General features: G+C 36.0%; 1 protein-coding gene across 1 annotated transcript; it reads left to right on the top strand.

Annotated features, from left to right (window-relative positions):
- The first annotated feature begins 1396 nt into the window (after positions 1-1396).
- LOC138305535 (ras-related protein Rab-27A-like) lies at positions 1397-18577 on the top strand. The gene is made up of 5 exons (XM_069245805.1): positions 1397-1480; positions 8413-8519; positions 12512-12597; positions 13776-14003; positions 14608-18577. The coding sequence occupies exons 1-5, from the start codon at positions 1402-1404 to the stop codon at positions 14801-14803; spliced, it is 696 nt and encodes a 231-aa protein (XP_069101906.1). The 5' UTR covers positions 1397-1401; the 3' UTR covers positions 14804-18577.
- The last annotated feature ends 7654 nt before the right edge of the window (positions 18578-26231 follow it).

Here is a 26231-nt window from a genome sequence, read left to right as displayed (position 1 = left end):
GTTGCTTAGTAACCATTGGTAGGGTCTCAAATGATTATTTTCACTGTTGCTTAGTAACCATTGATATGGTCTCAAATGATTCTGTTTACAGTTTCTTATCAACAATTGTTAGGGGTTACACATCACTTTGGTTTACTGTTGCCTAGTAACCATTGGATAGGTGTCTCAAATGGATGCTGTTTACTGTTGCCTAGTAACCATTGATAGGGGTCTCAAATGATGTTGTTTGCTGTTGCTTAGTAACCATTGGTAGGGGTCTCAAATGATGCTGTTTGCTGTTGCTTTGTAACAATTGGTAGGGGTCTCAAATGATTATGTTCACTGTTGCCTAGTAACCATTGATATGGTCTCAAATGATTCTGTTTACTGTTGCTTAGTAACCATTGGTAGGGGTTTCAAATGATTTTGTTTACTGTTGCCTAGTAACCATTGATAGGGGTCTCAAATGATGCAAATGATGCTGTTTGCTGTTGCTTTGTAACCATTGGTAGGGGTCTCAAATGATTATGGTCACTGTTGCCTAGTAACCATTGATATGGTCTCAAATGATTCTGTTTACTGTTGCCTAGTAACCATTGGTAGGTGTCTCAAATGATGATGCTGTTTACTGTTGCTTAGTTACCATTGGTAGGGGTCTCAAATGATGCTGTTTTACTGTTGCTTAGCAACCATTGCTAGGGGTCTCAAATGAATTTTTACTGTTGCCTAGTAACCATTGATAGGGGTCTCAAATGATGCTGTTTACTGTTGCTTAGTAACCATTGGTAGGGGTCCCAACTGACTGTTGCTAAGTAACAATAGTGAGGAGGCTTAACACACAAAGATAATGATGTTTCTGATGTCAACCCAGTAGTGATAGTATTGAAAATGTCTTTTAGTTGATTTTTGTTTTATCTAATTTGTTCTTGAATGAACATCCTATCAATAGCAAGCTTGAATGAACATCCTATCAATAGCCAGATGTCATTTAACGACAAACAAGGTTTAAAGAGTAAGAGGAAATTTGGAGTATCCAGAAAAAATTCAGTAAACTACATTTACCGACTGGTTGGTGTGGCCCCCATGGGTTTCAAAATTTGCTACTTGGAGTTTAACTCTTTCCATAGTGCTGTTGACTATAAAATGTATACACAACAGCATGTTGTCCAATATGTCCTCAAAAAATCCTGGGGAGAAACTAATAAATAATAACTGCATTCAGGACAGAAAAAAATACAAAGTACGGAAAGAGTTAAAAGAGCTAGTGAATGAATTGGTTTTCAAATCTGCCATAAACTGGTGCTAACCATATAAGTATGGTTACTTATGTTATCTCATCATTCTATTTCCTGATGTAACAAAACATATTTGCTATTCATTATTTACTTATCACCGTTGTTTTCTGTTGCTAGGTAACCACAGATGGGAGATTCTACGCCCACCCACTCGGGTGCCACTAACGCCTCGGAGTACGACTATCTCATCAAGTTCCTGGCTCTGGGTAAATACCTCTATCTCAAACGCTCATGTCAATCTATGTTAGCTATAAATAAATGAAAAGAAATTATTAAGAATGTATTGCCATGTTTAAAATTGACTGGTTTTTTACAGCATGCACACTAAATTTTCTGAAAATCTGAATATAAATTAATATTATATTAACTAACCAAGCTAAAGTGAAGTCTTTAGTGATATTATTGGCATCCAAAACATGACCATTATGATGTTGGACATATAATGTTGGACACGTCAGCTGATCATCATCAAATATGACGTCACTAATGTTGGACACGTCAGCTGATCATCATCAAATATGACGTCACCATCAAATATGGACGTCACTAATGTTGGACACGTCAGCTGATCATCATCAAATATGACGTCACTAATGTTGGACACGTCAGCTGATCATCATCAAATATGACGTCACTAATGTTGGACACGTCAGCTGATCATCATCAAATATGACGTCACTAATGTTGGACATGTCAACTGATTATGTCTGTCAAAATTGCTGTTCCATCTTATGGATTAAATTATCGTTGATAAATAGGTTTTTTTTTGGTCTAACCTCAACAACTAGAATACCACAATCAATTCATAAAACACTAGCAATGCACCATCATCTTATAAAGATAACATTAAAGATATTTCATTCTTCAAAAGTGGGAAAGGGCCAAAAACCTCTTCAAATTAAACAGCGTCTTCAGATTTAAATAATAATCTATGCATAAAAATGGGGAAAGGACCAAAAGCCTCTTCAAATTAAACAAGGTCTTCAAATTATATGGGTTCTTCCTGTAACAAATAAAAAGGTTCAACTTTACACATTCATCCCTGAAATTTCATAATGGACTTGCCTTGTCTTTGATTTAGAAGAGTTTAAATGAGTTTTTAGGTGTGAATGAGTTAATCATCCAATTGATTCTGCCTGGGAAGCTTATATATTTAATCACACTTCCTAATGTAGCACCCTAACATTTTTATCTGTTATGTAAATGGATGTAAATGTTGGTCTTTGTTATGACCGCCAATATCTGCCAATATCTACCAATATCGGACGTTGACGTAGCATCAAACAAAAAGGCCAGTAATGGATGGTGACGGAAATGGAAAGTAAGTGATTTCCAATCCGCGATGTTTTCTTTCATTACGACTGACAGCAGCACTGAGGAGACAATAAACGGATTAAATTCTCAGTGGTCATTTATCTGCTGACCACACAATCAGGCCATTAACAGTCACTCGCAAGATGCTTGACGAATGTGACCAAGTCTATAGGGAGAATGTGTTGATGGTCGCGTTAAGTAAAACTGTGACATATATTTCTCATATGTATCCGTTTGTCATGTCAAATAAGGGTCAAATAAATCTCACACCGGTTAGGATTTAGGATCATTCATCCCTAACATTTCATAATGGACATGCAGGTCAAGTCTTTGATTAAGAAGAGCCAAAATATGTCATCAAAAATACTCCAGTAGCCTGCAAGTTGTCATTGCTCCCATATTAAGCATCTTTTTTAAAAATTGTAATGTATGCTATATTGCTTTAAATATATAGTTTTGAATTGTTTGAAAATATGTTTAACATGCTTATTTTAGTAGTAATTTTACTTTTTACCCTGTTTTTGTAGCGCTAATTCATTAAATTGCTTTGATTAGATAGTTTCTCCCTCGGAAGGACAATTGTTTGAAAATATTTTTAACATGCTTATTTTAGTGGTAGTTTTACTTTTTACACTGCTTTTGTAACGCTAATTCATGTACATCCCTAAATTATGGAGAGAAAATAAAAGAGTATTTCTGGTGTTAAACCATTTGATTTCACTATTGCATATCCTCGAGAATAAATCATAAATAACAATATTTTGCAGTTATGTTTAAATTTGACTGTGCTAAGATAAGAACATTATTACAGTATTTTATGTCACAGTTTATCAATTTTACAAGACCTATATTTATCATGTACAAATAAGGACGTCTCAAATCTATAAGTGGTACATGTACAAATAAGGACATCTCGAATCTATAGGTGGTACATGTACAAATAAGGACATCTCAAATCTATAGGTGGTACATGTACAAATAAGGATGTCTCAAATATATAAGTGGTACATGTACAAATTAGGATGTCTCAAATCTATAAGTGGTACATGTACAAATAAGGATGTCTCAAATATATAAGTGGTACATGTACAAATTAGGATGTCTCAAATCTATAAGTAGTACATGTACAAATAAGGATGTCTCAAATCTATAAGTAGTACATGTACAAATTAGGATGTCTCAAATCTATAAGTGGTACATGTACAAATAAGGATGTCTCAAATCTATAAGTGGTACATGTACAAATAAGGATGTCTCAAATCTATAAGTGGTACATGTACAAATAAGGGGTGTTATTTGCGGTGAAATACGATAGGTAAAAACTATTGTACTCATACAGTACAATTTTCAATTTTAATTGCTGATGTAACTATCTATAACTATAATACCTTCTCCCATTACAGGTGACTCTGGAGTAGGGAGTTTCCTGTACCAGTATACAGACCATAATTATAATACCTTCTCCCATTACAGGTGACTCTTGAGTAGGGAGTTTCCCGTACCAGTACACAAACCATAATTATAATACCCTCTCCCATTACAGGTGACTCTGGAGTAGGGAGTTTCCTGTACCAGTATACAGACCATAATTATAATACCTTCTCCCATTACAGGTGACTCTGGAGTAGGGAGTTTCCTGTACCAGTATACAGACCATAATTATAATACCTTCTCCCATTACAGGTGACTTCTGGAGTAGGGAAGACCAGTTTCCTGTACCAGTATACAGACCATAATTATAATACCTTCTCCCATTACAGGTGACTCTGGAGTAGGGAGTTTCCTGTACCAGTATACAGACCATAATTATAATACCTTCTCCCATTACAGGTGACTCTGGAGTAGGGAGTTTCCTGTACCAGTATACAGACCATAATTATAATACCTTCTCCCATTACAGGTGACTCTGGAGTAGGGAGTTTCCTGTACCAGTATACAGACCATAATTATAATACCTTCTCCCATTACAGGTGACTCTGGAGTAGGGAGTTTCCTGTACCAGTATACAGACCATAATTATAATACCTTCTCCCATTACAGGTGACTCTGGAGTAGGGAGTTTCCTGTACCAGTATACAGACCATAATTATAATACCTTCTCCCATTACAGGTGACTCTGGAGTAGGGAGTTTCCTGTACCAGTATACAGACCATAATTATAATACCTTCTCCCATTACAGGTGACTCTGGAGTAGGGAGTTTCCTGTACCAGTATACAGACCATAATTATAATACCTTCTCCCATTACAGGTGACTCTGGAGTAGGGAGTTTCCTGTACCAGTATACAGACCATAATTATAATACCTTCTCCCATTACAGGTGACTCTGGAGTAGGGAGTTTCCTGTACCAGTATACAGACCATAATTATAATACCTTCTCCCATTACAGGTGACTCTGGAGTAGGGAGTTTCCTGTACCAGTATACAGACCATAATTATAATACCTTCTCCCATTACAGGTGACTCTGGAGTAGGGAGTTTCCTGTACCAGTATACAGACCATAATTATAATACCTTCTCCCATTACAGGTGACTCTGGAGTAGGGAGTTTCCTGTACCAGTATACAGACCATAATTATAATACCTTCTCCCATTACAGGTGACTCTGGAGTAGGGAGTTTCCTGTACCAGTATACAGACCATAATTATAATACCTTCTCCCATTACAGGTGACTCTGGAGTAGGGAGTTTCCTGTACCAGTATACAGACCATAATTATAATACCTTCTCCCATTACAGGTGACTCTGGAGTAGGGAGTTTCCTGTACCAGTATACAGACCATAATTATAATACCTTCTCCCATTACAGGTGACTCTGGAGTAGGGAGTTTCCTGTACCAGTATACAGACCATAATTATAATACCTTCTCCCATTACAGGTGACTCTGGAGTAGGGAGTTTCCTGTACCAGTATACAGACCATAATTATAATACCTTCTCCCATTACAGGTGACTCTGGAGTAGGGAGTTTCCTGTCTGTACCAGTATACAGACCATAATTATAATACCTTCTCCCATTACAGGTGACTCTGGAGTAGGGAGTTTCCTGTACCAGTATACAGACCATAATTATAATACCTTCTCCCATTACAGGTGACTCTGGAGTAGGGAGTTTCCTGTACCAGTATACAGACCATAATTATAATACCTTCTCCCATTACAGGTGACTCTGGAGTAGGGAGTTTCCTGTACCAGTATACAGACCATAATTATAATACCTTCTCCCATTACAGGTGACTCTGGAGTAGGGAGTTTCCTGTACCAGTATACAGACCATAATTATAATACCTTCTCCCATTACAGGTGACTCTGGAGTAGGGAGTTTCCTGTACCAGTATACAGACCATAATTATAATACCTTCTCCCATTACAGGTGACTCTGGAGTAGGGAGTTTCCTGTACCAGTATACAGACCATAATTATAATACCTTCTCCCATTACAGGTGACTCTGGAGTAGGGAGTTTCCTGTACCAGTATACAGACCATAATTATAATACCTTCTCCCATTACAGGTGACTCTGGAGTAGGGAGTTTCCTGTACCAGTATACAGACCATAATTATAATACCTTCTCCCATTACAGGTGACTCTGGAGTAGGGAGTTTCCTGTACCAGTATACAGACCATAATTATAATACCTTCTCCCATTACAGGTGACTCTGGAGTAGGGAGTTTCCTGTACCAGTATACAGACCATAATTATAATACCTTCTCCCATTACAGGTGACTCTGGAGTAGGGAGTTTCCTGTACCAGTATACAGACCATAATTATAATACCTTCTCCCATTACAGGTGACTCTGGAGTAGGGAGTTTCCTGTACCAGTATACAGACCATAATTATAATACCTTCTCCCATTACAGGTGACTCTGGAGTAGGGAGTTTCCTGTACCAGTATACAGACCATAATTATAATACCTTCTCCCATTACAGGTGACTCTGGAGTAGGGAGTTTCCTGTACCAGTATACAGACCATAATTATAATACCCTCTCCCATTACAGGTGACTCTGGAGTAGGGAGTTTCCTGTACCAGTATACAGACCATAATTATAATACCTTCTCCCATTACAGGTGACTCTGGAGTAGGGAGTTTCCCGTACCAGTACACAAACCATAATTATAATACCTTCTCCCATTACAGGTGACTCTGGAGTAGGGAGTTTCCTGTACCAGTATACAGACCATAATTATAATACCTTCTCCCATTACAGGTGACTCTGGAGTAGGGAGTTTCCTGTACCAGTATACAGACCATAATTATAATACCTTCTCCCATTACAGGTGACTCTGGAGTAGGGAGTTTCCTGTACCAGTATACAGACCATAATTATAATACCTTCTCCCATTACAGGTGACTCTGGAGTAGGGAGTTTCCTGTACCAGTATACAGACCATAATTATAATACCTTCTCCCATTACAGGTGACTCTGGAGTAGGGAGTTTCCTGTACCAGTATACAGACCATAATTATAATACCTTCTCCCATTACAGGTGACTCTGGAGTAGGGAGTTTCCTGTACCAGTATACAGACCATAATTATAATACCTTCTCCCATTACAGGTGACTCTGGAGTAGGGAGTTTCCTGTACCAGTATACAGACCATAATTATAATACCTTCTCCCATTACAGGTGACTCTGGAGTAGGGAGTTTCCTGTACCAGTATACAGACCATAATTATAATACCTTCTCCCATTACAGGTGACTCTGGAGTAGGGAGTTTCCTGTACCAGTATACAGACCATAATTATAATACCTTCTCCCATTACAGGTGACTCTGGAGTAGGGAGTTTCCTGTACCAGTATACAGACCATAATTATAATACCTTCTCCCATTACAGGTGACTCTGGAGTAGGGAGTTTCCTGTACCAGTATACAGACCATAATTATAATACCTTCTCCCATTACAGGTGACTCTGGAGTAGGGAGTTTCCTGTACCAGTATACAGACCATAATTATAATACCTTCTCCCATTACAGGTGACTCTGGAGTAGGGAGTTTCCTGTACCAGTATACAGACCATAATTATAATACCTTCTCCCATTACAGGTGACTCTGGAGTAGGGAGTTTCCTGTACCAGTATACAGACCATAATTATAATACCTTCTCCCATTACAGGTGACTCTGGAGTAGGGAGTTTCCTGTACCAGTATACAGACCATAATTATAATACCTTCTCCCATTACAGGTGACTCTGGAGTAGGGAGTTTCCTGTACCAGTATACAGACCATAATTATAATACCTTCTCCCATTACAGGTGACTCTGGAGTAGGGAGTTTCCTGTACCAGTACACAAACCATAATTATAATACCTTCTCCCATTATAGGTGACTCTGGAGTAGGGAGTTTCCTGTACCAGTATACTGACCATAATTATAATACCTTCTCCCATTACAGGTGACTCTGGAGTAGGGAGTTTCCTGTACCAGTATACAGACCATAATTATAATACCTTCTCCCATTACAGGTGACTCTGGAGTAGGGAGTTTCCTGTACCAGTATACAGACCATAATTATAATACCTTCTCCCATTACAGGTGACTCTGGAGTAGGGAGTTTCCTGTACCAGTATACAGACCATAATTATAATACCTTCTCCCATTACAGGTGACTCTGGAGTAGGGAGTTTCCTGTACCAGTATACAGACCATAATTATAATACCTTCTCCCATTACAGGTGACTCTGGAGTAGGGAGTTTCCTGTACCAGTATACAGACCATAACTATAATACCTTCTCCCATTACAGGTGACTCTGGAGTAGGGAGTTTCCTGTACCAGTATACAGACCATAACTATAATACCTTCTCCCATTACAGGTGACTCTGGAGTAGGGAAGACCAGTTTCCTGTACCAGTATACTGACCAGCAGTTCAACTCGAGGTTTATATCCACTGTCGGTATCGACTTCAGGGAGAAACGCGTCGTAAGTTTACTGCTGTTTGTATTTACAAGTAATGATCAAAGAGAAATGATTTATAGTGGAAATAAATACATTTAACTGACTAATCTGAGATGTCTTCTCAAGTCTAAGTGGTAAAACTTACCTAATTTATGTTATTTAGGCCATGTGGTTAAGTATAACAGAGTTGTCTCCCTTGCTCTGTTACATCTAAGACTAAGTAGTTGCAGTCTGGTAGAGATGGTCTCTGTACCATAACTCAGTTAATTTCTTTATGCCCCTCGCTATGACATGTTCATGAGGGTACATTATTTTAGAGGTCTGTCCCATCCTGTGTCTTTATATCAATGTAACTAATATTGAAGGATAATTAACTCATTAACCCCTGAATTTTCATAGTGGACTATTCTATTCCTTGATTTGGAAGAGTCTAAATGTGTCCTTAGCATTTCTAATTAATCCTGCAACATACTTAAGGGGGGGGTTATATTCTAATCAGGTTGTCTGTCTGTCTGTCTGTACACACAACTTTTTCCGGTAAACTCCTCCTAAACTACTCGACAGATTTTTAAAAGAATTTGGTACACAGAACCCTGACATAAAGGGGAGTTGCATAAAGTGTATAGGGGTCTGCAATGTCCCCTATTGATGAAGTTATTACTTAATTTGTGTAGTTGGGGTATTAGTCGTCCACTCTGGCGACAGTTCTAAGTAGTTACTGGTGTATCATCTACATGACTCTGCCTGTTAGTACACAGACATTGCTGGTTGGTATGTTTATACAGTGTTAGTACACAGACATTGCTGGTTGGTGTGTTTATACAGTGTTAGTACACAGACATTGCTGGTTGGTGTGTTTATACAGTGTTAGTACACAGACATTGCTGGTTGGTGTGTTTATACAGTGTTAGTACACAGACATTGCTAGTTGCTGTGTTTATACAGTGTTCGTACACAAACATTGCTGGTTGGTGTGTTTATACAGTGTTAGTACACAGACATTACTGGTTGGTGTGTTTATACAGTGTTAGTACACAGACATTACTGGTTGGTGTGTTTATACAGTGTTAGTACACAGACATTACTGGTTGGTGTGTTTATACAGTGTTAGTACACAGACATTACTGGTTGGTGTGTTTATACAGTGTTAGTACACAGACATTGCTGGTTGGTGTGTTTTATACAGTGTTAGTACACAGACATTGCTGGTTGGTGTGTTTATACAGTGTTAGTACACAGACATTGCTGGTTGGTGTGTTTATACAGTGTTAGTACACAGACATTACTGGTTGGTGTGTTTTATACAGTGTTAGTACACAGACATTGCTGGTTGGTGTGTTTTATACAGTGTTAGTACACAGACATTGCTGGTTGGTGTGTTTATACAGTGTTAGTACACAGACATTACTGGTTGGTGTGTTTATACAGTGTTAGTACAGACTTATGTTGTTTTACAGTACAGACATTACTGGTTGGTGTGTTTATACAGTGTTAGTACACAGACATTACTGGTTGGTGTGTTTATACAGTGTTAGTACACAGACATTGCTGGTTGGTGTGTTTATACAGTGTTAGTACACAGACATTACTGGTTGGTATGTTTATACAGTGTTAGTACACAGACATTACTGGTTGGTGTGTTTATACAGTGTTAGTACACAGACATTGCTGGTTGGTATGTTTATACAGTGTTAGTACACAGACATTACTGGTTGGTGTGTTTTATACAGTGTTAGTACACAGACATTGCTGGTTGGTGTGTTTATACAGTGTTAGTACACAGACATTACTGGTTGGTGTGTTTATACAGATATAGTTAGGGCTGAAACGATTAGTAATTTTTGTATTCGATTATTCGGTCACATGTAATCGATTACTAATCGATTAATCGTTTGAATTGAAGGCAACTATATTGTTTCACTACTGACTACTGAAAACGTCCGCCATGTTTTGTCATCAACTAATAATAACACCTACCGTATAATATGACAGAGGACATGCCTTATATAATATAAGCCTACCAACAAATAAGAATAGATTTATTGACAAAACAAACGTATTTTATCCCAAATAAGCTCTGAATTCCGTTCCTGTATTGTCTTCCGTAACATCGTTTAAATCAAGTCTGCTAACCCGCTGTTTTGACGTGACCTTCACACGTACGACTAATCAACCAAATCTGGTCGCCACGGAGCGACATGACCAAATTTTCGTCAATGAACTTTTTTATTTCCGTGATCAAAAAAATGAAATAAATCAACAACTCTTATATTCAATTAGAATATGAACAAAAACATTCTTTTTATATGATAAACACATGCAATAGTAAATTTTAAATGTTCAAGATTACTGCTCCTTCCGCTCCCGAGCGTCCCGGCGGCGATTAGGCCTCCGTGACGTAACAACATGGAGTCGATCGCTAGTGAAAATTGGCGAACAGCGTGTTGCAAGCTTTCTCATGACATCCACTTTTTCATTGATTAATGACTTTAACTTCCACAGAGACGTAATTTAACAAGTATTTCTCACATCATATATGCTTTGTTGAGTTCAAAACATGTACATAAAGAGATGAAACTCCAGTCGGAATGGCTTACAATGCACTGGCTATGCATGTTACGATTAACGATTAATAAAATCTTTAATCGATTATCAGCAATTAGCTTCATTAATCTAATCGCCTCCGATTATTCGACTAATCGTTTCAGCCCTACTATTATTACACTGACATTGTTGGTTGGTGTGTTTATACAGTGTTAGTACACAGACATTGCTGGTTGGTGTGTTTATACAGTGTTAGTACACAGACATTGCTGGTTGGTGTGTTTTATACAGTGTTAGTACACAGACATTGCTGGTTGGTGTGTTTATACAGTGTTAGTACACAGACATTACTGGTTGGTGTGTTTATACAGTGTTAGTACACAGACATTACTGGTTGGTGTGTTTATACAGTGTTAGTACACAGACATTGCTGGTTGGTATGTCCATACAGTGTTAGTACACAGACATTACTGGTTGGTGTGTTTTATACAGTGTTAGTACACAGACATTGCTGGTTGGTGTGTTTATACAGTGTTAGTACACAGACATTGCTGGTTGGTGTGTTTTATACAGTGTTAGTACACAGACATTGCTGGTTGGTGTGTTTTATACAGTGTTAGTACAGACATTACTGGTTGGTGTGTTTATACAGTGTTAGTACACAGACATTACTGGTTGGTATGTTTATACAGTGTTAGTACAGACATTACTGGTTGGTGTGTTTTATACAGTGTTAGTACACAGACATTGCTGGTTGGTGTGTTTATACAGTGTTAGTACACAGACATTACTGGTTGGTGTGTTTATACAGTGTTAGTACACAGACATTACTGGTTGGTGTGTTTATACAGTGTTAGTACACAGACATTACTGGTTGGTGTGTTTATACAGTGTTAGTACACAGACATTACTGGTTGGTGTGTTTATACAGTGTTAGTACACAGACATTACTGGTTGGTGTGTTTATACAGTGTTAGTACACAGACATTGCTGGTTGGTGTGTTTATACAGTGTTAGTACACAGACATTACTGGTTGGTGTGTTTATACAGTGTTAGTACACAGACATTACTGGTTGGTGTGTTTATACAGTGTTAGTACACAGACATTACTGGTTGGTGTGTTTATACAGTGTTAGTACACAGACATTGCTGGTTGGTGTGTTTATACTGTGTTAGTACACAGACATTGCTGGTTGGTGTGTTTATACAGTGTTAGTTACACAGACATTGCTGGTTGGTGTGTTTATACAGTGTTAGTACACAGACATTGCTGGTTGGTGTGTTTATACAGTGTTAGTACACAGACATTGCTGGTTGGTGTGTTTATACAGTGTTAGTACACAGACATTGCTGGTTGGTGTGTTTTATACAGTGTTAGTACACAGACATTGCTGGTTGGTGTGTTTATACAGTGTTAGTACACAGACATTGCTGGTTGGTGTGTTAATACAGTATAACCTTATTTATACAGGTACACAGGATACCAGGTGTTGATGGGTCGATTGGCCGCAGTCAGAGGGTACACCTACAGCTATGGGACACTGCTGGACAGGAAAGGTATGAAAATGTCCACATACACACACCCTCCCTCTCCTCCCTCCGCCCCCCTCAAGTAACCTACTGGTAAACATCTTTATTGACAAATGTCAAATGAAATAAACAGCAGGCATAAGTCTTTTCCTTTGAAAATAAAAACCATAGATCTTAACCTGTCTTCCACTGACATGATTTCCTTTTATTGTGACAGTTACTCATTGTAAATTTCACTTGACACGTTCAATGATGATCTTTTAATGCTGTAGGATGTATTTGTATATTTATGAATCAATGTCCCATGTTGTTTATGTTTGTTTGGAAGTTTTCACTAATAGTTTTATACTCGAATCATATGTACCTTAAACATATTTATTTAATGTGGAAAACTGTAAATTAATTACAATTAAATATACATATGTACTGTACATATTCCTTTAAATAATAATTATGTTACTATTCATTTATTCCAAAATGAACCAAATGAAAAAGAAAATGAGACAAATACATGTATTTGTGTATGGAAAGATTGCTTAGGTTGAACCGCTCAGGGGACATAACTCGTCAAAACCTCTATATAAAGGACACCTCTCTATAAAGGACACTTTAGCCTTGTCTCCTGGGTGTCCTTTATACATAAGTTAAAATGTATGATTTATTAGCACAAAGATAAATTAGCGCAATTTGGTGGTTCAATGCCAGAAATACAAAATTTAGCACATGATTTAGCACTGTACATGATTGAGCGCTGTACATGATTTAGCACTGTACATGATTTAGTACTGTACATGATTTAGCACTGTACATGATTTAGCACTGTACATGATTTAGCACTGTACATGATTTAGTACTGTACATGATTTAGTACTGTACATGATTTAGCACTGTACATGATTTAGTACTGTACATGATTTAGCACTGTACATGATTTAGTACTGTACATGATTTAGTACTGTACATGATTTAGCACTGTACATGATTTAGCACTGTACATGATTTAGTGCTTCAAAGATGTAGCTAAGTATATATATAGTAACTATAAATTACAGTAAGGTCAACATATTATAAGGCTGTTAATTACAAGATACATGCTTTAATGAGATGGAGATTGTAACCAGCAAAATTAATACTTTCTTTGATTTTAATTTGTTGGGTATACATGTAATGTCTTTGACAAACTACTATTTCTCTTATTTGTTCAGATTTCGGAGCTTGACAACAGCGTTTTTCCGCGATGCGATGGGCTTCCTCCTCCTGTTCGACTTGACAAGTGAGACATCTTTCACTAACATCCGTAACTGGTTGTCACAGTTACAAACACATGCGTACTGTGAGAACCCAGACATCGTGTTATGCGGGAACAAGGCCGACCTCGAGGATCATAGATCGGTGTCGGAGGAACGGGCTCGGGAAACTGCTGAAAAATTCGGGTAATAAGGCATTAAAAACTAGCAACTTTCAAAGCTTTTTTGTCATGTTTAGAAAAAGATACTAAGTAAAAGTCCTTTTTGAGGGACCATGGATGTACTTGACTATATTTATTTTTCAAGCTGCAAAAATGTCTTTTCTGTCATGAATAAAATCAACACGAGTACCTGGAGCCTTAGAAAAATAGTTAAAAATTGTCATTGTGGAAAAAAAGTTTGAAAATTGGAAGAAAGAAACCTTAGTAAACAGATTTTTTCAGATGTAAGTTGTAGAACGATATATGTTAATAATAGATAACAACCTAGGGCAGATGTACATTTTATGTGCTGATGGAGTTATTCCATCTTTGCATATTGCGGAGTTAGCTCCCTTGCGTGTAGGTATCCATTTGATGTCATTATTTTGTGAGCGAAACTAGCATCAAGCTCCCTTGCGCGGATGGTATCCATTTTGATGTCATTATTTTGTGAGCAAAACTAGAATCATTTTCGCTAAATAAGACTTACGAAGTTAGGCTCGCAAACAATCAATACCTATCGGCAAGGGAGCTAACTCTGTAATACACAGATGTAGAATACATGTAATTTGTTTGTGATATTTCTGCAGGCTTCCATATTTTGAGACAAGTGCAGCAACGGGCCAAAACGTTGCCAAGGCGATGGAATGTTTACTAGATATGGTAATGATACGAATGGAACAATGTATAGACAAGTCACAACTACCTGGAGCTCGTAACGGTCACGGACGACACGGCAAATATGAGATGGACGAGGCCAATGAGGGGGGAGGATGTGCATGTTAATACATCAAATAATAAATAATTTAGGATTATAAGGAGTCCCCCCTTGAGCCTAATCAAGAAGTACATAGTTTTCTGTCTACAATTATTTTTTTCTCTAACTATTTTTTCTGAAAAATAATATATATGGCAAAGAAAAAAGCTGGATTCAATAGATTTGATAAAATCTTGTATTTGCTATTTTGTTACAGAATTTGATTTCTCTGGTTGATATTCCTGTATTTGACTTCAAAGGAACCAAAAACTTTTGTTATCCTTTCTGTTGATGCCTTATTTAATGAAAAGCAAATACAATATTGAGTTTTCATTCTTTTTTTGGAAACAGAAAACCATTACTGATGATAAGATTCAATAGTACAAACATACAAGTTTATTACAAAGTTCAGCGTGGAGATTTCCAAACGCTATGTTTTGATTTAAAGATCATGTATCGCTTGTTTACCCAGATATGTTGTCTAGGAAGGGGAATGGATGTAAAATACATATAGAAATAAATTTTGTTGTGTCATTAAATGAAACTGCAATCTACTTCTCAAGTGTTCAGTTATAATTTCAAGTGTTCAATTATAATTATATTAATGTTTGCTAATATATTATATAAGAACTAGCTATTTTTTTCTTGAAGAGTTTGTCTACTTTTGATTGTCAAAGGAGAGAAAGACGTTTCTTATTGTGAAAAGGTTGTGTCATGTATATGATTAACAACAAGAAGGTTGTGAACAAATTAGTTATATGTTATTTTATATTGTTAAGTTTCTTCCATGGAAATCGAGTGATTTTCCTGAACTAGTGATTGTGAAGCTTCTGTGAAATGAGAAAACTGTTACTGATGTCTATGGTCTTTTTCTTAAATCATGGAATTGTTATATCCTTTTTTGTAATTATTCCTTACTGATGTCTTTAGCCTGTTTTGAAAATGCTCATTTTTCTGTTGATATCTATGACCTGTTTCATAATACCTGATTATGGTATATATATTATCTTTTTTATGGTTATCTGACATAAACCATCGTCAGATTCTTACATGTTCATAAAGCAGACCATATATGGCTTGTTTACTTGTTTAAAGATTGAAAAAAAATATATAGTATTCAGATTTTTCTGTCTGTATGGAATTTTTATTCTGTAGGAGATGCTATTAACAAATTATTATGAGAACAGTTGCATTTATTATTTCAAAATCTTGTTCTGTTAGTTCTTCAGGTAATGATGATAATTATTTCCTGCTATAAAATTGATACCTGTTACTTGTTTGTATTGATTGTGAATAATATTATGGGATAGATATTTTTCTCATAAATAATATTATTGGATAGATATTTTTCTCATAAATAATATTATGGGATAGATATTTATCTCATAAATCATGTTATGGGATAGATATTTTTTTCTCATAAATGATATTATGGGATAGATGTTTTTTCGCAAACAACATTATAGGATGTGTATATTTTTCTCATAAATAATATTATTTGAATATGGGATGTATATATTTTTCTCATATTTACTAATTATCATATATCTATAGTCTGTTTCATTAATTATTACTTACTAACAGTATATGTTTTATAATCTTCATGAATCTTCAATGCTATTGGCCTGAACTACATTATTCTGTACTTGTATATTACAGAGTTATCTGCCCCTCAGTGGGTAGGTATTGATTGTCATGCCGTGCTTTGATTTATGGAACAGCGGTGGCAGAGTGGTTAAGATGTCCTGACATATTACCACAAGCCTTCCACCTAGGTTGCGAGTTCAAATTCCATGTGGGGCAGTTGCATGGTACTGACCACTGATCGGTGGTTTTTCTCCGAGTACTCTTGCTTTCCTCCACCAACAAACCTGATTTGTCCTTAAATGAACCTGGCTGTTAATAGAATGTTAAATAAACAAAACCAAACCAAAGTTAAATTACCATTTATCAAACCGTAATTATATAGCATATGTTGGATTTTTTGTCTCGTGAATATCAATTACTGTATTGTGTGTTTTAATATGAGCATATTGAAACTTTTTTTCAAAGAAAAAGACCTAAAATTACTCAGGACCAGTGACGTCACAATCGATACTTACCTGTAAGGGCAGATAACTCTAACTGAATTACTATGTTATTTCTCTATCTATTTATACCGTGATTTGTTTGAGTGATTATAATATAGGATGAGTGACGAAAACTCTGATATAGAATCTTATCTGTCTGTGAATGTAACAACCCCATTGTGCAATTGAGAATCTTGTTGCAACTTCATTAACTTTAATCATTGAACTACCTACTTTATTCTTGTACATTGTATTCAAGTGTAAAATTCATATTCAACCACATATACTTAGAATTTGAGAAGTCATATGGAAAATGCAAGAGATATATAAGTCGGTGCAAATGAATATTTTTTTTACATTCCTTCTTTAAATTTTCTAGAACAATTTTATTATACTAATTCAGATGTATCGGAAATGCCATAAAATATGTTTGAATCTGAACACAAAATGGTATATACTGTATTCGACCCAATAAGCGCCCAGGGCGCATAAAAAATTAATAAAAATGAAAAGGTGCTAATAAGTCAAAATTATTGCAAATCAATACAGTTTTATGTAATTTTGGTCCTTATTTATGCCTGGGCAATTGAAATTGAGGCCTCAAAAAGGGGGAGGGGCGCTTATAGGGACATGGGCGCTTATTGGGTCAAATACAGTAACTTCAGTATCCATGAGGATTGAGTTCCATACCTGGTAGTGAGCAGATACAGATTTCAAGAAAAATCAAAAGTTGGGTGATTGAAAATGGATTTAAGATTTTGAAGGATTAAAATCAGAAACACTGAAGAACAATTCGCTTCCAGTCTTCTACCAGTATGCATTTCTTGTTCAGAACATAATCAAAACATATAGTCACTTCATTCATCATTAACAAGAAATCTGACAAACCTGTGAACTAGTTTGAGTGGTATAGGGGACATAACCCCAATCCTTACATTGATTAAAGATTTTCCACCGCCGGCAGAGCATAAATGATACTCATCATTCGAACAATAATTATCCCCCGCCCAACGAAGTTGGCGGGGGATATACAAATGGGTTCCGTCCGTCCGTCTGTCCGTCCATACGAATTGTTTCCGGAGCATAACTCTAAAACCAGTAGAGATATTTCCACGAAACTTCATACACACATTGGTCTTATGGTCTAGTAGTGCCTTTTGCTATTTTCAGGTTTTCATTTTTAGCATTTTTTCCGTAACCATGGAAACATTGCTGAAAATATCATATTTTTGTACCAGGTTCGTTTCCGGAGCATAACTCTAAAACCAGAAGAGATATTTCCACGAAACTTCATAGACACATTGATCTTATGGTCTAGTAGTGCCTTTTGCTATTTTAAGGTTTTCACTTTTTGTACTTTTTTCTGTAACCATGGAAACATTGCTGAAAATGGCAGATTTTTGTGTAAGAATCGTTTCCGGAGCACAACTCTAAAACCAGCAGAGATATTTCCATGAAACTTCATAGACACATTGTTCTTATGGTCTAGTAGTGCCTTTTGCTATTTTTAGGTTTTCACTTTTTGTGCTTTTTTCTGTAACCATAGAAACATTGCTGAAAATATCATATTTTTGTAGCTGGTTCATTTCCGGAGCATAACTCTAAAACCAGCAGAGATATTTCCACAAAACTTCATAGACACTTTCTGTTTATGGTCTAGTAGTACCTTTTGCTATTTTTAGGTTTTCATTTTTTGCACTTTTTCCGTTACCATGGAAACATTGCTGAAAATATCATGGTAAATGGTAAATGTTACTTTGCAAAACACCCATCTTTGTGTATATAGTCTAATATAAATGTCAAGGCTGTATACCTGATTCAACAATTGCAGCCCCGCTCTACTTGAATTATACTCCATCTTTCTTTAGCTCAACTTCCCTTTTCCTGGTTTTTTCATACACATAAGTCTCCACAATCAAACTTACTTCAGCTTTGATATCTCCATTGGCGGGGGATCAGAATGACTATGTCCTTGTTGGTATTTAATCATGTATATTTATGTCTAATTAACACCAAAAAAAAAAAAATAATATAAAATCATTTGTTCTGCTTTTGGTGCATTCGCAATCAGTACTTCATGCCATATAGAACATAGTGCCACAGAATTTTTTCTTGATGCAATTCATTTTTTTTTTATGTTTTTAAATTGAAATAAAAGTAGAAGCTCAAACTCTTCAGTGTGGTAATGGTGTAAGTAAGTAATTTTTGTAACTGATGGAGACTACTAATTTGTCTGCTCTTGACTTTTATTGAGAAAAAATACCATTTGTCAGTGGTGGAGCATCTTTCAACATATATAGAGTATATCGACAAAAGTCAGGCTGAGTGTGTACGCATGGGTTATATCATACTGAGAGCAGAGTGTGAAGTATTGTGCACATTCAAATTAATATATATTTATACTTTGATGTACTCGGAATGAGGGTTTCTTTCTTTTCTACATCATTTATTTATTGAAATCATTCCAAGATATTGCATCTAGATCTATTTTATAAATTAATAACTTTCTACAGAAGGGTAACATGTTTTTGGTCTATAACTCACATTCATTGACTGCGTTCTATATTTTTCATAAGAATCATTTTCTTCATTCCATAGGAGACGGACAATATATATAATGTTTTCATGTGTTGTGTTATAAAAAGGGGAAAAAATGAAAAAAAAATGTATTTTTGATGATCAAAATCAGATGCCTCTCCCGAATAATTCATTCCTTAGTATGTTATTACAAATATACAAATATAATTTAATTAAATTTTTAGTTGATTTGGTTTTGATGAATTACCTCCCTTGCTCTATGTCTTTTTCAACTGGGAGAATCCTGCCTAGTCATATACTGAGAAAAGAATAGCTATTTGTTGTTCAAACAATTTATGATTTAGGAATTAGTTTGTCAATAACTGAAACCAAGAGGAGATAACTCCACAAAACAGAAACAATAAATTTTGCATTCTGTATTTACGTGTCACAGAGTTATCTACCCTTGTTGGTTTTGCTCTTATTTTGCAAGTGTAATGTCATGTTTTCCAGGGAAATTATCGTATTTTTCTCTAATAAGAACAATGATGTCACAAGCAATACCTATCTACAAGGGCAGATAACTCTGTAACATGCAAAGACAGCATTGTCTTTCTTGAACCTTATTTACAATGTTATTGTTTCACTCTGTCTGTCCGTCCATTGGTTTAATTAAAGAGAGATTATCTTCTAATCAAGAAATTGATTTCAACGCTACAAGCATAAAAGATTGTTTCATTTTAATCTGCTTTTGTAGATTAAATTTAATTCAGTTACACATGTTGTGTGTTATTTCAGCAAAACACATGAATCAGAACAATTTCTTTACTATTCTTGATAACATTTGCGACACATTTAAGAAAATTAAATAATTTTATGTATATACATTTCCAATAGAAACTTGTATCAGGTAGAGCCATCTTTAATATACAGTATACTGTACTAGCAGAAAAAATTACTTAAAGTATTTTTTCATCATATGTTGCTATATTTATCCATCAAATGGTGAAATCCAGCAGAGTTGATCTATTACATTTTAATTGCTCAGATTGTTTGCTGTGGTATTGTAATATAGACTTAAGGGTGTATGCTACCTGACTGACTTGAGGTGAATGCTACCTGACTGACTTAAGGGTGTATGCTACCTGATTGATTTAATGGTGTATGCTACCTGATTGAGTAAGGGTGTATGCTACCTGATTGAGTTAACGGGTGTATGCTTCCTGAACTGGTTAAGGGTGTATGCTGATTGACCTGATGGTTGTATTGCTAAGGGTGTATGCTACCTGATTGAGTTAAGGGTGTATGCTACCTGACTGATTAAGGGTGTATGCTACCTGATGAGTTAAGGGTGTATGCTACCTGACTGACTAAGGGTGTATGCTACCTGATTGAGTTAAGGGTGTATGCTACCTGACTGACTTAAGGTAATGCTACCTGACTGACTTAAGGGTGTTGCTACCTGATTGATTATGGTGTATGCTACCTGATTTAGTTAAGGCTGCTACCTGATGATTAAGGTGTATGCTACCTGATTGATTTAAGGTGTATGCTACCTGATTTAGTTAAGGCTGTATGCTACTGATTGAGTTAAGGCTGTATGCTACCTGATTGAGTTAAGGGTGTATGCTACCTGATTAGTTAAGGGTGTATGCTACCTGATGATTAAGGTGTATGCTACCTGATTAGTTAAGGGTGTATGCTACCTGACTGATTTAAGGGTGTATGTACTGAAGGTGATATGCTACCTGATGATTAAGGTGTATGCTACCTGACTGAGTTAAGGGTGTATGCTACCTGACTGAGTTAAGGGTGTATGCTACCTGATTGAGTTAAGGGTGTATGCTACCTGATTGAGTTAAGGGTGTATGCTACCTGACTGACTTAGGTGATGCTACCTGATGACTTAAGGGTGTATGCTACCTGATTGATTTAATGGTGTATGCTACCTGATGACTTAAGGGTGTATGCTACCTGATTGAGTTTAAGGGTGTATGCTACCTGATGAGTTAAGGTGTATGCTACCTGATTGATTAAGGTGTATGCTACCTGATTGAGTTAAGGTGTATGCTACCTGATTGAGTTAAGGCTGTATGCTACCTGATTGAGTTAAGGGTATGTACCTGATGATATGTACCTGATTGGTTAAGTGTATGCTACTGATTGAGTTAAGGTGTATGCTACCTGATTGAGTTAAGGGTGTATGCTACCTGACTGGTGTATGCTACCTGATTGAGTTAAGGGTGTATGCTACCTGATGATTAAGGGTGTATGCTACCTGATTGAGTTAAGGGTGTATGCTACCTGATTGAGTTAAGGGTGTATGCTACCTGATTGAGTTAAGGGTGTATGCTACCTGACTGACTTAAGGCTGTATGCTACCTGATTGAGTTAAGGGTGTATGCTACCTGACTGACTTAAGGCTGTATGCTACCTGATTGAGTTAAGGGTGTATGCTACCTGATTGAGTTAAGGCTGTATGCTACCTGACTGACTTAAGGCTGTATGCTACCTGATTGAGTTAAGGGTGTATGCTACCTGATTGATTAAGGGTGATGCTACCTGATTGAGTTAAGGGTGTATGCTACCTGATTGAGTTAAGGGTGTATGCTACCTGATTGAGTTAAGGCTGTATGCTACCTGATTGAGTTAAGGGTGTATGCTACCTGATTGAGTTAGGGTGTATGCTACCTGATTGAGTTAAGGGTGTATGCTACCTGATGATTAAGGTGTATGCTACCTGATTGAGTTAAGGTGTATGCTACCTATTGAGTAGGGTATGCTACCTGATTGAGTTAAGGGTGTATGCACCTATGATTAAGGTGTATCTACCTGATTGAGTTAAGGGTGTATGCTACCTGACTGACTTAAGGCTGTATGCTACCTGATTGAGTTAAGGGTGTATGCTACCTGATTGATTAAGGCTGTATGCTACCTGATTGAGTTAAGGGTGTATGCTACCTGATGATGTTGAGGGTGTATGCTACCTGACGAGTTAAGGCTGTATGCTACCTGATTGAGTTAAGGGTGTATGCTACCTGATTGAGTTAAGGGTGTATGCTACCTTGATTGAGTTAAGGGTGTATGCTACCCTGATTGAGTTAAGGGTGTACGATGAGTTAAGGGATGCTACCTGATTGAGTTAAGGGTGTATGCTACCTGAGTTAAGGGTGTAAGACTGACTTAAGCTGTATGCTACCTGATTGAGTTAAGGGTGTATGCTACCTGATTGAGTTAAGGTGTATGCTACCTGATTGATTAGGTGATGATTAAGGGTGTATGCTACCTGATTGAGTTAAGGTGAATGCTACCTGACTGATTAAGGCTGTATGCTACCTTATTGAGTTAAGGGTGTATGCTACCTGATTGAGTTAAGGGTGTATGCTACCTGATTGAGTTAAGGCTGTATGCTACCTGATTGAGTTAAGGGTGTATGCTACCTGATTGAGTTAAGGGTGTATGCTACCTGATTGACTTAAGGCTGTATGCTACCTGATTTAGTTAAGGGTGTATGCTACCTGACTGATTAAGGGTGTATGCTACCTGACTGATTTAAGGGTGTATGCTACCTATGAGTTAAGGGTGTTGCTCCTGACTGATTAAGGCTGTATGCTACCTTATTGATTGAAGGGTTATGCTACCTGCTGACTTAAGGGTGTATGTATGCTACCTAAGGGTTGCTGATTGAGTTAAGGGTATGCTACCTGCTACTGATTGAGTTAAGGTGTATGCTACCTGATTGAGTTAAGGCTGTATATGCTACCTGATTGAGTTAAGGGTGTATGCTACCTGACTGACTTAAGGCTGTATGCTACCTGATTGAGTTAAGGGTGTATGCTACCTGACTGACTTAAGGCTGTATGCTACCTGATTGAGTTAAGGATGTATGCTACCTGACTGACTTAAGGATGTATGCCACCTGTGATAAAAAGAGCGAAAGTGATAGACCATACAACTTGAATGTAACAAACAATTTAACTAAGATTGTATGATTGTTAACTTTACTGAAAGTGTGATACAGTAATGAAATCCAGGATTGTGTTGTTGAGTTATAAAATGTTATGTCTGTTTATTAGAATCTGTTATATTGTTAATATTTCACTATTCAATTTCTGCTCTCCTTATGGTACCATTAACTGTCATATCTTCCGTGATTGTAGCTAGTTGTTAACTACACAATTCACTATAATAATTCATATTATGTGTGCTGTATTTTACTGCCAAGTTATGTATGAAAATGCCATATAATGATATCAGAGTTATGTCCCTTGTTCAATATTTACATTGTTTTATCTTTTGCCAAATCATATTATCCTGAAATGAAATCCTTTGTGGATCTTGAATTCCTTTAGTATGCATTTCTGTTTCTTCCATTAGTTTCTTTGCTAGCAGTATTCAGATCTCAGTATTTTGAAAATCAGAGTTGTTTCCCTTTGGTATTGTGATTTCTGCAAGTGGAAAGCTATGTGTCAGAATGCCTGTCTGAAGTGTTCCTGACTGTTACACTTACCCTGTTAATTATATCAATAAGGAAGAAGACATAACAATTTTGTTATTCAATCTTGAGTGTATAGACATAACAATTAAGGGTAGATAACTCTGTGACACGTTTATTTATAGGTTGTATCATGGTTCCATCAGATTTTGGGAGAGTTAAAACTTTGAGGGTCAAAGCATGACTCTTTGTAATCATTAGAAAATGTTGTAAACCAACTTATTTTTGTGTGCAATTAATTTTCAAGGATGAAAGAAAATCCTCCAAAAAGAAATCACTGCGAAATTGACTCAAACACAAGTACGGTAAGATGATACGAGAAAAATTAAAATACCATGGATAATTAAGTCATTCAGCATAAATTACAAATCAAAATTAGGTCGCTGTGCAAATAATTTACTGTTACAGTAATATGAAGATAATAATGAAAGTTTGTTTATACGTACCGTAGTTGGTTTATAAGCAGAAGGGATGGGGAATAGATGAGATTGAATGTGTTAAATTATTTTTCATTTGTCTTAATATAAACACTGCTTGAGTCTTATAGATATCATAAGTTAGTATGTTTTTAAAAGAACTTAGAAAACTTATGTATGACTTGCCAATATTTGCATATTCATGACTTTACTATATTTTCATATTCATGACTTGCATTGACTATATTTGCATATTCATGATTCTGTTCCACTGCATTATATATTGACATGTAAAAAAAAGTATGATTATTTATTGTACAAAGTTAAAAGTAATATTGTACAGATCAATGTATAAATCTAATAATTATTGTATATTATTGCAAAAAAAAAATCGTTTTATTTCCTATCTCCAAAAAAAAATTATATTTACATGTATATTATTATTTATATTTACTTGTCATGAAGAGGCTTTTTCTAAACATTACAAACATATGTTATGTATCCAAAGTATATTTATCCAAATTTTGTTATATTTACATATTTCAAACTTTAATTTTAATAATTATCAGGTATATAATCTTGTTCAATTTCCAACCCTTTTACAATAAAACGACATTGTTCTTAAGGATACTGTACAGTTATTATTTGAAACACAGATCCTTGAAATCATCCTTTTTCATAGAGGATCATTTCCTGTGCTTAAAAAAGGGAAATGGGAAATGGGGAAGGTGTAAATGCAAATACTTCATATGGTATTCATTATTTCAAATAATATCAATTTTAGGCCCCAAAAAGGGTCATGGATCTTAAAGGGACAACATAGCAATAGGCTGAGTTATGTTGGTGGTAAACAGACCATACCGTGGACCCCATTATGTATAGTAAATTGTACTAGGTAATGGTGTATACAGAAATTGGTTTGATGTATCAGAGGATGAAGAATATTAGATCATCACATTGCCAAGATTTTGATGTGACTTCTTCTCTGTTAATTATGTACAATTACAGGTTATAACTTTCCAAATAAAATGTATTTATTTTTTAATTGATGTTGGGTTTTTATTTCACCAGGCTGGACACTTGCCATGATGCAGCATCATCTTTTTTCATTTCTCAGATTGAACATTGACCTTTATTCAAGGTCAAAAAGGACTAGTTTGATCATTTCTAAAGCAACTTCTTCTCACCAGACATACACATGTATACAAATATATGTAATTACCGTATTCGACCAAATAAGTGCCCAGGGGGTTTAAAAAATTGAAAAGGTGCTAATGCTAATAAGACATAATTATTGCAAATCTAGACATTTTTGGGTTTTTTTGTGTCTTTATTTTCGCGTGGGCAATTGAAATCGAGGCCTCAAAAAGCATGAGGAGCGTTTATAGGGACATGGGCGCAAACTGGGTCGAATATGGTATTGCTAATACTGTAGACAATATGATTTATCTTTACTATTCCTTCAAACAACTTTTTCTCACTTATCTACAAATCAATCAAGATGAAAACTTTACAGATAAAGAGAAAGTGCTAGTACATATATATTTTCTCATGAAAGAGAAAATATAAAGTAAATACACACATTCAAAATTTAATATAATTTTTAATTCCATTAAAATTGTTAATTTATAATGAATCACAAAGCATTTTAAAGGTGATAAAAACAGATTTTAAATATGCTATTTTTGTGTTGATATTTGTTTATTGTGGTGCACTTTATGATTTCCAACAAAAAATACAGGTTGTATTTGACGTAATTTCCATAAAATGTGCTTGAAACGAAGTCCACAACGACCCTTGTCTAGAACGATCGCATCGCTTATCGCCCCTGATATCACCAGGTGGCCGTAGATTCGTGACGTCATCTGAGACCAACAGCTGTGACAAGAGCCGGGAAACTCAATGGGGCAGTGTTGCGGAATTGGCGATTATAGATATTTAAAACAGTCGCGCTACGTGT

This window comes from Argopecten irradians, chromosome 13 (assembly GCF_041381155.1).
Source record: "Argopecten irradians isolate NY chromosome 13, Ai_NY, whole genome shotgun sequence".
In the NCBI taxonomy this organism is placed as follows: domain Eukaryota; kingdom Metazoa; phylum Mollusca; class Bivalvia; order Pectinida; family Pectinidae; genus Argopecten; species Argopecten irradians.
Note: the sequence above shows the minus strand (reverse complement) of the source record. Positions and strands in the feature narration are given on the sequence as shown.

Coding starts and splice junctions, on each gene's coding strand:
- LOC138305535 (XM_069245805.1), top strand. CDS start 1,402: ATGGGAGATTCTACGCCCACCCACTCGGGTGCCACTAACGCCTCGGAG. Junction 1,481..8,412: donor CATCAAGTTCCTGGCTCTGG/GTAAATACCTCT, acceptor CTCCCATTACAG/GTGACTCTGGAGTAGGGAAG. Junction 14,004..14,607: donor GAAACTGCTGAAAAATTCGG/GTAATAAGGCAT, acceptor ATATTTCTGCAG/GCTTCCATATTTTGAGACAA.